This window comes from Lepisosteus platostomus, chromosome 2 (assembly GCF_059453375.1).
Source record: "Lepisosteus platostomus isolate fLepPlt1 chromosome 2, fLepPlt1.hap1, whole genome shotgun sequence".
NCBI classification, from domain to species: Eukaryota; Metazoa; Chordata; class Actinopteri; order Semionotiformes; family Lepisosteidae; genus Lepisosteus; species Lepisosteus platostomus.
Genome location: NC_142612.1, coordinates 77579534 through 77592073, shown reverse-complemented (window position 1 = coordinate 77592073; position 12540 = coordinate 77579534). Strand labels below are relative to the sequence as shown.

The following is a 12540-nucleotide window of genomic DNA, read 5'->3' as shown; positions in this document are numbered from 1 at the left end:
GATGTTTCCTATTCATTCCAAAGGTATCAATGAGGAACAGACATACCAGCAGAAACCAGGAAAGCAACAATGTAGAGAGTAAGTTAGGTGCAAATGTCAATCTAAAGAAATCCAATTGCATATGTCTGCTTTCGAACTGTTTACAATAATGGTGTAGTGCTTGCAGTTTGTACATAACACAATTTGTACATTGTACAATTCTTTAATATACATCACTAGATATTTTATCTCTGGTTTCTGATCATTTATATTGTAAATGTAGGAGTACTAAATTCAACACCTAAGAAAACACAACTCCACCAAAGATACACAGTGTCCGTAATGAAGCTTCAAGCTAAAAGTTAATGGGACTTCTCTAATGCTTCAGGTAACGCAGAATAAAAGATTGCAGTACTAAAACCTTACTGAGGGTGTGGAATGTGTGTCTCAGATTTAATTTCAGAGCCTTTCGCTGGATGCAAGCAATGATCTTTTTCATAGAGGAAGTAAACAGAAACAAGGCTCTCCTGCCCAACATCACACTTGGCTACAGTCTGTACGACTCGTGTGCTTTAGAACCCCAGGCAGTCAAGGCGACATTATCGATGCTAACTGAACCTGCGCACGAGAGAGAGGAGGAGTGCAGAGACGTACCTTCGGTTCCTGTTGTAATTGGCAACTCTGGGTCTTCTCTCACTATTGCAGTCTCAAGAGCACTGCAGCCATTCAGAGTCCCGTTGGTGAGTGTGCTGGAAATAATCTGAATCCCTACAGCGCCAGGAGCTGCCTCCTCCTCCCCCCCTCTCCTGTTCGGCCTGAGGAAGAATAATTCAGGAAGAAAGCTGCTTTCCTGGAGCAGTGCAGGGAGAAACACTGCAGCGGTAACTGCAGTTCAGTTTGTTCTCAAAGAAAAAGACTGCAGATGCTTAGACATGGGAAACGTTGTGATTCCTTGATTCGGCATGTGCATATCAGAAGCTAAACTGATGTTTGATCCTTTCAAAGTCTTTTATATTCCTTTTGATTGTAGGTGGAATGGGACTCAATCAAGAGTACTGTGATTTTTACTTCGGTCTTACGGACAGTTTGTAAACATTTCAAGATGCATCATTTACATATATAAACATATACTGTAGGTACTTTTAAAAACAATAAAGGTGATAAGTTCAGCCTGAGGCAATGGAATGGAAATACATGCTACATTTCTATTTAAAAAAGGAAGCACAGCTGTCTTGCTAAGATCCCAGAGCTGTCAGCGTGACCGTGTGACATCCATTCTGTGCGATTCAGTGAAAGCTGTTATTTCTGCTCTGACACTCTTGCCAAATTGTTTGCTCATTCATGACAAGGACCATAGGGCTGAATGTACAAATGTAACAAATGAGCAAACAAAACAACAAATCTAAACCATCTACAGAATGCAGAGATGACAGGGAAACACTTGTGTCGGTCATAAATTTAATAAAGTACTAAATGGAAGTATAAAAACAATATAAAATACAGATGCCAAAATGAATGTTAAAGGAAATTTACGTACTGTAAATGTCACGAGAAGAAACTGGTTTTGCCACAGGTGTCGGGCAAAGCTTAAAGTTCTCACTTTTTCTGAGGTTAAGGTGATGGTGAGGGTTAGTCTTTGGGATTCCTGATGTATGTCATTTTCCAAGAAGTTAATTTTGCATGTCAGTCCATCAGACAGGGTAAGTGCCAAAAACTTTGGAATTTGGAATTTTCCCAGCTGCTCTTAGAAAACTAGATTGTCCCGGGTGAAACTAGAAGCGCCAGACTGCTGGATTTCATCCTTAGTATGTAAAAAGAATTCTGCTGTATTACAGCTGTTCACACCTTCCCCAATACACATACTTTACAGGTAAGACACACCGCCTCCTGATGCTGATTTCAAATAACCTGAGTAGACTGAAGACTATATTTCTTTTAAAACTTGCTCCTTTTTCAAATAAACACATTCTGGATTGGGTTGGCAGACTTTGCGCCTTCAGGTCTTGTTATAGAGAAAGTCTCACTCTTTTCCATACAGGTCAGCTACTTTGCATCCTGTGCCTGCCTGAGCAACAAACACAACTTCCCCAACGTTTTCCGGACAATTCCAAGCGATGTGTACCAGGTACGGGCCTTGGCTCACCTTATTCATCGCTTGGGCTGGACCTGGGTCGGCATTATTGGATCAGACGACGACTATGGCTACCTAGGCACTCAAATGTTCATTGAGGAAGTGACAAAACTGGGCTCCTGTATCGCCTACAGACTGGTGATTCCAAAGGTGCTGTCGGAGAAGAAGACGCTTGAAATTGTGAAAAAAATCAAAGAGTCCACAGCAAGAGCTATTGTGGTGTTTTCCATTGAGGCTGAAATATACTCTTTGATTGAGGAAATTGCACGCCAGAACATCACTGACAGACAGTGGGTAGCCAGTGAAGCATGGGTCACCTCCACCTTAATCTCTGGCAACAAAAACTTTCATTTCCTGAGAGGCACAATAGGGTTTGCTCTTCGGAAAGCAGAAATGCCCCAGTTGAAAGACTTTCTTTTCAAGCTTAGCCCGCTGGAAAAAAACGTTAATCAGTTTGTGAGAGAGTTTTGGGAAACGCAGTTTAAGTGTTCGTTTAATGAAACAGGCACCTCTGAGTTTAATACCTCTGCAGCTACAAGGACGTATTATGATCAAACCTGTACTGGAAGGGAAAATCTAGAGAAATCGAAAAGCATCTATGGCGATGTTTCAAACCTGAGGGTGACCTATAACATCCACAAAGCTGTGTATGCTGTAGCCTATGCTCTTCATAAACTACAGGCCTGTGAGCATGGGAAGGGACCGTTTATTAACAGAACTTGTGGGGACATATATAACCTCCAATCATGGCAGGTAATGTTGATAGAAGCTTTCAAGTGCTTCTGAGACAACATCACAGACATTAATAAAGATTAAGGTGTAATTAAAGACATATTGACTTAAAATCTTTTGGTCCTCCAGGTCGCTCACTATCTAAAAGAAATTAATTACACCAACGAATTCGGTGATCAGGTGTATTTAGATCGCAATGGTGAGCCAGTGGGAACCTATGACATAATAAACTGGCAGGGAAATTCTGATGCCTCCATTAAATTTGTGACAGTCGGGCTCTTTGATGCATCTCTTCCTCAAGATCAACAGCTTCTCTTCCATGAAGAGGAAATAATTTGGAGTGGAGGTAAAAGAGAGGTACTGTGATCCTTATACAGTGTACCCCTGCAACAAGAGGCTGATTTGTATTCAATCATATACAGTATTACACAATATGTTTCTATTTTTTTCTAGTACAAAAATTAAATTTCTAGTGTGATAATAATCTATTCTCATTCCATTGCTTTTGTGAAACAACTTTGTACTTTGATGATATTGCTTTCTTATAAGATGAACTAAAATCAGAACAGAAAATGTTTTTTAACTGTGTCCTTTCATGAAAAAAAAAGAAAAAAGAACAATGCGTGTTAAAGAGGTAAGGAAAGGAGCCTCATACAGTATGTAAATGCGTAGTTCCAAAAAAATATATTACTTCCAGTGTATCATCATGCTTTTCAGTAAAATATTTAATTTATTCTTCGGGCCTGTTTTTTTCTGGTGGGATAATGTGCTGCCAGTGATTTACCAAACCTTTGTGACTTTGTGACAGAATCTTTGCGAATCTTTATGACAGGTTCCTAGGTCAGCGTGTACAGAAAGCTGTCCTGTCGGCTACAGAAAAGCTGCCCGTGTTGGACAACCAGTTTGCTGCTACGACTGCGTCCCATGTGCAGATGGCACCTTTAGCAATTCCACAGGTAGATACGAATCACTTCTGCGCTGAAGTGTTTGTTTCCAGGTGCTCTAGATGAGACAGTTTCCTTTCCCCTCAGATCAAGCAGAATGTGCTCCGTGCCCGGCGGATTTCTGGTCCAGTGGGAACAGAACCGGCTGTGTTGTGAAAGACACTGAGTATATCTCCTACTCGGAGGGCTTTGGAACGGCTCTTGCCACTGTTGCTGTCTCCGGGGCGGCCATGACGACGGCGGCGGCAGCCATTTTCCTGCGGCACCGGGACACGCCGATTGTTCGCGCCAACAACTCAGAGCTGAGTTTCCTTCTGCTCTTTTCCCTGATGTGCTGTTTCTTGTGTGCTCTTACCTTCGTAGGACAGCCCACAGAGTGGACTTGTTGCCTAAGGCGGACCTCATTCGGACTCAGTTTCGCCCTGTGCCTCTCCTGTCTGCTCAGTAAAACTGTCGTGGTTCTTATGGCTTTTAAAGCTGCCCTCCCAGGGAATAAGGTTACGAAATGGTTTGGCCCTCTGCAACAAAGGCTTAGTGTGTTTGCCTGTGCAGCCATTCAGATTGCACTGTGCTCTGTGTGGCTCACAGTGTCCCCTCCATTTCCAGTGAGAAATACCTGGCTGTATAAAGACAGGATCATCCTGGAATGCAATCTGGGCTCCGTGGCTCTGTTCTGCTGTGTTTTAGGCTACATTGGGTGTTTAGCGTGTTTCTGTTTTGTCCTGGCCTTCCTAGCAAGAAAACTGCCTGGTAACTTCAATGAAGCAAAGCTGATCACGTTCAGCATGCTGATATTCTGTGCAGTCTGGATCAGCTTTATCCCAGCCTATGTGAGCTCTCCTGGGAAGTACACAGTAGCTGTGGAAATATTTGCAATTTTGTCCTCAAGCTTTGGGGTGCTTTTCTGCATCTTTATTCCGAAATGCTACATTATCATATTCCTGCCAGAGAGGAATTCCAAAAAATTCCTCATGTCTCAAACACGATCTGTGAAATAGTGCAGTCATGTATGTGTTATTTTTTAATTTATTCTACAAATAAAGAACACAAATTTGTAAAGCGCTTTGAGACATGTACAACAAATGAGGGTTGGAGTGATTGACATCTTTGTATATTTTCTCTTTTTCTCTGTGGTTTTAAATTACTCGTTGTGCCCCTCTTACAAATTTGTAAAGCGCTTTGATTAATGCCCCTGCATATTTCTTTTATGTTTTCTTCTGTCTGTTAATTCTTTCATAATCAAAATAAACATAACAGTCTGGTTTTATTCCCTTTGTATTTGTTTACTTTTAGTATTTGGGAGCAATCCAATATTTTGCATCAATTCACTTAAAAAGGTGCTATTTCATGCAATCTTTACAAAGTCATTATTTAATACACATTTAATCTGATGGAATTAGCTATCATTTATTAGAAAAATATTTCTTTCCATTGTTGTAAAGTTTATCAACTGCCATGTGTGTTGTAAATGAGTGTATTAAATTAAATTTGAAGTCATGTCACCTCATTAGCCAAACTGCAAATGAAAAAGGATGGACAGTACGTGTAGTGAATTAGTGTACGATCAAGAAAATTAGTATGAAAATACCTGTTTAAAACAGTTCTTTAACTAAATATCTTTGGAAAAAAATACATAGCCATGATCTAATGTTACATAAAAAACTGCATGAATCTACAATACTGTTTTCTGGCTTTCTACAGTATATCAGGTCAATACCTCTACAAAATGGTCTGTGCCTGCTTTAAAACAGGAGACTGGTGAGACTGGCCGTTCCATTGGCAGGGCCCTGTGTGCCTTACACAATGGGACCGCTCAGGAGGAGTCAGTGAGCTGCAGTTGCAGCCCACAGGGTTATAAAGCAAATGAATGCTCAAGGGAAAGTCACATGATGTAAATGGGCTCCGATGACTTACACGTCTTTTGTTTGCTTCAATTAAAAAGAGAGAATATCTGATAAGCATAAATGATCCATTAAAGTAAATTTGATATTGTTGCTTTGAAAACAGGTTTGGAGCCAGAAAAGTCAGCCCATGAAATGCAGACTATCTTTGCCTTACCAGAGATAAGAACATTTCCCACACTGAGTAGACAGAAGAATACTTTTACTACATTTTGAAACATGGTGCATGTTGAAAGACTGTTACAGAGGAGGCCCGAGAGAATTCTGGGGGAATGATTTCACACGGAGATGCATGACAATTATCATTGTGTTTGTAGTAAAGACACTTTTCAACTGTTTCTGGCTAATTTTGAAGAAGGTATTTGGTAAATTAAAAAAAGACATAACAGTGGTAAACAGCAACAAAACTATACACAATAGAATTCATAATATAATAATATGTAAGAGTAATGTGTGTAGCAACAGTTTGTATTTATTTACTGATCTTCATTTTTAACTCGTGTAATACACCTGGCTGGTGAGGTCAATTAAAAAAAAATGAAATTGTCTTGCTAATAATCTTGAAGTCGCATGTCTGATTCCTGTATGAGCATAATTTCTTGAAAAACAAAGAATTATTCTGAAAGAATAGTTAAGTTATCCTGAACAGATATAAAGAATATAACACAGTCTAAGAACTGGCTGATGGGAATCTTGGCTCAAAAGGACTGGGTGGTGCTAATGACCTCTCCTGTGTACAGGCTTCTGCTTTTATGCATTTCATATGTAATCATGACCATAATCTTCAATATATTCCACCTATACTCACTACTTCTTTGTCTGGGTCTCTTGCTTATTTCTGCCACAGTACCTTTGATTGCCTGAGTGTGCTCTGCCACTCACAGAGCCCCATGAATTTTCCTTCTCTTCAACGCGTTGGGAGCTGCAGGCGCAGGCTGACTGAGGAGCTGCCTTGCAAGAGCAGTCAGGGAAAATGAACATGGAAAAAAACGTAACTGCAAAAGGGAATGAAAAACAATCAATTTGATTGAGGCTATGCACACCGACAATTTAGTGACACTATTTAACTTGGCCAGCATGTTCCTAGATTGGCAGAAAAATTGAAAAAAATCCTTATGGATACAGAGATAACCACAAACTCCACACACAGGGCTCCCCAGGGCTCCCCAGTCCACAATCAAATCCAAGACCTAAGAGTTGTGCGGCCACAGCACTGCCCACCAAGTCAAGTAAGAATGTCTTCTTATTATTTATTACTATTTTCTTTATTTTTTTGCTGGCACCTTGCCTATCAGCTGCTTTTTAGTGTTCCTCTCAGGCTTCAGCAGGAGGATGTAGCACTTAGGGACAAAAATGCACACTAGAAGACCATAGCTGGATGACAGAATAGCGAAAATCTCAACAGCGACTGTGTACTTTCCTGGAGAGCTGATGTAAGCTGGTACGAAAGTGACCCAAACCGCACAGAAGATGAGCATGCTGAACGTGATGAGCTTGGCTTCATTGAAGTTGTCTGGGAGTTTCCTGGCTAAAAATGCGAGGACAAAGCAGACGCAGGCCAGGCAGCCGATATAGCCCAGAACACAGGCAAATCCCAGCACAGAGCCCACGTTGCACTCCAGAATAATTTTTGCGCTCTGCTCCAAGAGCCTTGATGGATAGGATGGTGACAGTGTCAGCCAGAGCACACAGATTAAAACCTGCACCAGGGTGCAGAACAGAATGCCGGCTCTTTGCTGCACAGGACCAAAGTGTCTCATGATGTTGCTGCCAGGAAGCGTGGAGCGAAAAGCCACCAGCACAACAACCGTCTTGCTCAAGACGCAGGAGATGCAGAGGACAAAACTCACCCCGAACGCTGTGTGGCGCAGCTTGCAGGACCATGGCAGAGGCTGGCCAATGAAAGCCAGGGAGCACAGGAAGCAAAGCACCAGGGACACCAGGAGCAGGAAGCTTAACTCAGAGTTATTGGCTTTGACAATCGGAGTGTCCCTGAAGTGAAAGAAGGTGCAAATCACACAGGCAGTGATGGCAGCTCCGCCGATTGAAATAGCTGCCAAGATAATCCCCATGGTCTCTTGGTAAGACAGGTATTCAGTCTCTTTTGGCACACAAGCTGTTTTCTGGGCATTAGACCAATATGTGGGTGGACACTTTTTGCACTCTACAGAACCTGAAAGAGGAAAGAAATATTCTTAGGATTATTTTAACAACTGAATTTCCTTTTATTGGTATTTTTACCTTCAAATACTTGTGCTGCAAGGAACCCCAGAACGACACGGTTCCTCACAGGACTGTGTGGTGATCCCAGCAGTCTGTAATCACAGCAGAAGCCAGGTTGTGTGGAAATCAAGTAGACAGTGGACCTGTAATATTGCTGATCTCTCCATCAGCACAAGGCCGGCAGTCGAAACAGCAGGCTGGCCTTCCTTTCTGAGCAGCTTTCCACGTTCCTGGGAGGCAGGTTTCAGAGCACACTGACTGAGGAACCTGTCAGGAGAAAATATTTTACTTGTGTTGCTGGATCCAGTTTTAATGTACATGTATAAGCCCAACACTTGGCATTTTGTGGAACAGGAAGTCGTAAAGTAAATTCTTTATCATGTCGACATTTGCTCTTCTATACAGTATACAGTATGTGTTACCAAAACCTGGTCTTCTCCTGTTCCTCTAATAACTAATAACCTGTGGGGTCATTTTTTATAAATTGATACCAATCCAGTATTCCATACATTAGCACTTACCTGCAATATACAATAATTTTTGTTTCAATTTTTATGCATTTTATAAAATTGTATTTTTATGGATATTAGCTTTTAGTAGGTACATACAGTATCTACATAGATAAGGTAGAGAGTTTCAGTATAAATGTATTGATAATTATGCAAAAAAACATCTCATTATTAATCTTTTCATGTTCAAATCTTATTTAACTGGCTGTATTCCTTGAAATATGAGTGCATTTCCTTTACATATCAACACCTGCCCAGCCTCACCTCGCGCTGGCCTCCAGTCCAAACCACGCTGTCTTCCTCAATGTTAAACGCATTCTCAGATCCCTCCGATGTGTCAAACTGACCAACTTTCACAAACTTTACAGACCCGTCTGCCTCCCTCTGCCAGTTGATGATATCATACGATGCTGCTGGATCCCCATTTTCATCAAATATATCTTCTCTCCTACAGGTGTGCTACCATGTACTTGAAGTTAAACTTGAACTTGAACTTTATTGCCATATATAACCGGTACATGTACTGGTACAATGGAGTTCTTACTTACAGAAAGTCTCTCGATTGTTTAAACAAGTGTAAAAACACAAAGTGCAGACAGTGCATCAAGACAATATACAAACAAACAGAGGAGCTGGCATCCCCAATAATGACGGGCACATCTGGAGCTCGTCCACAGCTGGAGCCAGACACCATCTCCCTCTCTCCTGTCACCAGAGCCAGGGCCTCCCTGAGAGCAGTCCGCTGTGTCAGGCAGGTGTCAGCGATGGCGTAACCCAGCGTCACGTTCGGGAGAAGCTTGGTGTTGTTGTTAATTTCCTCCACCGCAAACCTCATTGCCTGCACCCAGCGGAATCCCCTGAAATACAAACTGAATTTTCAAAGATAATTATTTCACTAGATTTCATGCTTCTGCTTCACTGTTAACTTTTTGTGCTATAACCGTAGCACATTCCAGGCTTTAAGATGTTTAGAGAAACAATTATATTTAATTAGGTTTTTCACATTCTTACAAAGCTACAGCCTCTTTTATTTTATGAAAGCATTTATTTTGTCTTTCTAAAATTGCATCTGACTATAAATTTGTCAATAATTGAGGAAATACTCATAGTCAAAGAATCGGTTAATGCCTCTTCAATGTGTGGTTGTTTTTCCAAGTGAAAGCCTCCCTCTTGTGGCTAGAGTTTGAAATACAAACTTCAGGGTGAACGATCCCTGAATTTTCATTCTCGACCTTTAATTGCAGAATAAACGCAATCCATTATTAATCCGTTTGTTTTTCCCTTCCCCGAACCTTGAAGAGTGGTATTACAGCAATACAATGTTTTTTTCATCTTCAAAGACAATATTGTAACGCTTACGGCGAACAGGCACTGTGTAAGAGCCGGCGTACCAGAGCAGGTGACGTCACCGCCCTTCCCACTAATAGCAGGACCACAGCCCCTGGGCTGTGGAGAGATCTCTCTTTGGCTCATCGGGCTGGGTCCCTGCAGAGTGACGTGGGAGTCCCGGGTTTGAGCCCCTGACGGTGGGGGGCCAACCTAATGTGGCAAGGGCACCCGCCTGAGCCCCTGTTGCGTTACAATATTTTAGAGATTAAATTATGTGAGCTTTGTATAAGAATATAAAATCTAAATTGATTAAATTATTAAATGTGCTTGATCCAGCTAAGCTCTGAATGATTCGCTTAGCCCCTTCAGTTTTTTAATTTCCTGCCTACAAAAAACTTGTATTCTGCAAGGTCTGCTGCCTTGTCCTGCCTTGCTTGCTGTTATTTCTTTTTCATACCTGAATAGAGTATAAGCGAGCAAGACTGTACATGCTTTGGTCATATTTGTTTAGTAGTACCTATATACAGTAATACCTAAAATAGAGGGGGCAGAGGTTATCACTGTTTGACGGAACTGCTTTGAAATCTATATACAGTATATGGACTAGGAAGGAAACATTGCAAGATGTTAAGAGCTCACTTAGCCTTGTGAAACCTGCTCTGGGCCAGTGAAATATAAGAAAATCAGTCTCATGCCCCCAGCAGTGATGGTTCAGTGTGAGTGGTGCAGCGTCTTTATCGATCAGAGTCTGAGACGGCAGCTGCCCCAGGGGTGAGAGGCCTCGCTCACAGCCCCAGTGTCTCCCTCCCCACCGCCCTGCCAGCTGGGCTGCAGGCAGACTCCCACCACCGCCCGCACTCTGAGCGGAGCCCAGGCAGCCCGCAGGCCTGGGGACACAGGCTGGAGCCTCCTGCCCTGTCAGAGGAGTGTCTCCCCCTGCTGGCCGGCGCAAACTCCGCACAGAAGCTCCAGGACATCTCTGCATTTTCTGATTTCTCAAAGTTCAATTCCGATTCAAGAATGAGAATATTGACTTTGTCCAATAGTAAACGGAGGAGCTCTTCCTAGCTGGCTGGAGCAAACTCTGCAAAGAAGCTTTGAATTTTCATGGACTGCAATTGCTTTACTGGATCAAAGTCTGCATTAAAGCCACAAAGCCACAACTAATAGTAATTTTAGCGACTTCGTTGTCTTTTTCAGGCATTTAAAAAGTGCAGGATCAAAAGATATATCAACAACTGGGTGGTTTTCTTCAGTAGTTGAAATCATGGATCCATTAGAAGTATTCAAAAGAGTTCTGATTACAAATTGCATTGTATTATTTTGTCTGTGAACAAAATAAGTCTGAAATGTGCAAAGTCCTGCAGTTGTAATTGAATCGCATGACAACCACAACACACACAAACTTTAAATGGAAACACATAACTCCTGAACAGAAAAACATGAGCTCTTTGAGCACAATTCTTCAGACACACAATTATATGAGGCTTTCTCTTGAGACAGAAGATGAGAGAGGTTCAATTATAATAAAATGAAGCTCTGTGAAGAAATAAATTTTTAGCAGTTACATGCAATGATTGTATGTTTTATTAAAGCCTTAGCAGAAATCTAATGGTGTTGGGGTAAAATACAGTACAATCTCATCATGCAGATGCCTGTTTTTTTTATTTAAGATATACCTATTTTCAGAAATGTACAAAGTAAGCAATGAATACCTGTCTGTAAAACACATAATGTGAGGCCTGAAAAACATGACATCATATCCTCCATGTCACGAGAAAAACAAAAAAACAGATTCAGTTTGGTGCCCTCGCAATTATTTAATTTCGTACAATTGCTCTAATTTCCCCTAATGCCTTCAGCAGAGCTCTGCAGCTGTGAGGCCAATTTGTCTGGAGTGCTGTGCTTTTTTGTGCCCTGGAAAACAGCTATCATAAATTCCCTGTTGCAGTAAGGCATTTTTCTGCAGTTGTTTGTTAGGATGTTAATTCAGAAATGGTCCTGTGTAATATTTTAAAATGTGCAAAAATGCTTTTCTGTTGTGCAGAATTTATAATTTAGTGAGGATTTGATTTCCATATCCCGGTAGCACTCAAAGTTCAGAACATATTAATCTCAGATGATCTTTAACAATCTTCTTATCTCTAATATTGTAATGAGATTATATGAAATTAGTAACAGCTAAAATAACTGTGTTTGACATGTTTTTGCATTTTGTGTCTTTTTAATTAGGTTTAGATAAAATCACAAAGGCAAGTCATTGCTTTCCTTTGGTGTCAAGAGACATATAATTATCTTTGTTCCTCAAGGATCTCCTCAATGACTTACACGTTTCTGCTTGTAAATTTTAATAGCAGTAAAGATGAGTTTTTTGTTCTAGGTAAATTAAGACCTATATAAGAAAGGATCCTAGTTTTTCTAGAAGAGGGAGCACCAATCCCCTGTTTTCCTGTTGGCCTCAAACAGTCTGCTTGTGTGTGGTCTCTCTCTGTGTCTTGTTTCGACACTGATCCAGTGATAAAGCTGTATTCCGGTATGTGTTTGTTTTTCATGCTATGTAGAATATTGTGTCAAACTGAGGAATCCATTTGCAAGCTCCATGAAAAATCAGGTTTTGAAAAGCTGTACAAAAAAGGAGACATTACTATTGGAGGATTATTCCCCATCCATACCAGACTAACTGTTGTTGATAAGTCACCTAAATCCAAACCTCAGCACTTTAGATGTGAAGGGTAAGTATAAATGTAGATTCCCTAAGCAATTGTCACAATGGAAACAGCCTTGAAATGTGA

The 12540-nt window shown here is 41.1% G+C and overlaps 2 protein-coding genes across 2 annotated transcripts; one reads left to right on the top strand and one right to left on the bottom strand.

The window, feature by feature from the left end:
- Window position 1: 1 nt before the first annotated feature.
- On the top strand, window positions 2-4784 carry LOC148677289 (extracellular calcium-sensing receptor-like). The gene is made up of 6 exons (XM_088623283.1): window positions 2-78; window positions 431-719; window positions 2018-2863; window positions 2972-3199; window positions 3675-3798; window positions 3874-4784. Exons 1-6 carry the CDS (start codon window positions 2-4, stop codon window positions 4782-4784), a joined length of 2475 nt encoding a protein of 824 aa, XP_088479409.1.
- Window positions 4785-6204: 1420 nt separating this feature from the next.
- LOC148677288 (extracellular calcium-sensing receptor-like) lies at window positions 6205-10725 on the bottom strand. The gene is made up of 5 exons (XM_088623271.1): window positions 10538-10725; window positions 9037-9276; window positions 8684-8867; window positions 8054-8177; window positions 6205-7881 (listed from the first exon to the last, which is right to left on the bottom strand). Exons 1-5 carry the CDS (start codon window positions 10723-10725, stop codon window positions 6953-6955), a joined length of 1665 nt encoding a protein of 554 aa, XP_088479397.1. The 3' UTR covers window positions 6205-6952.
- Between the last annotated feature and the right edge of the window lie 1815 nt (window positions 10726-12540).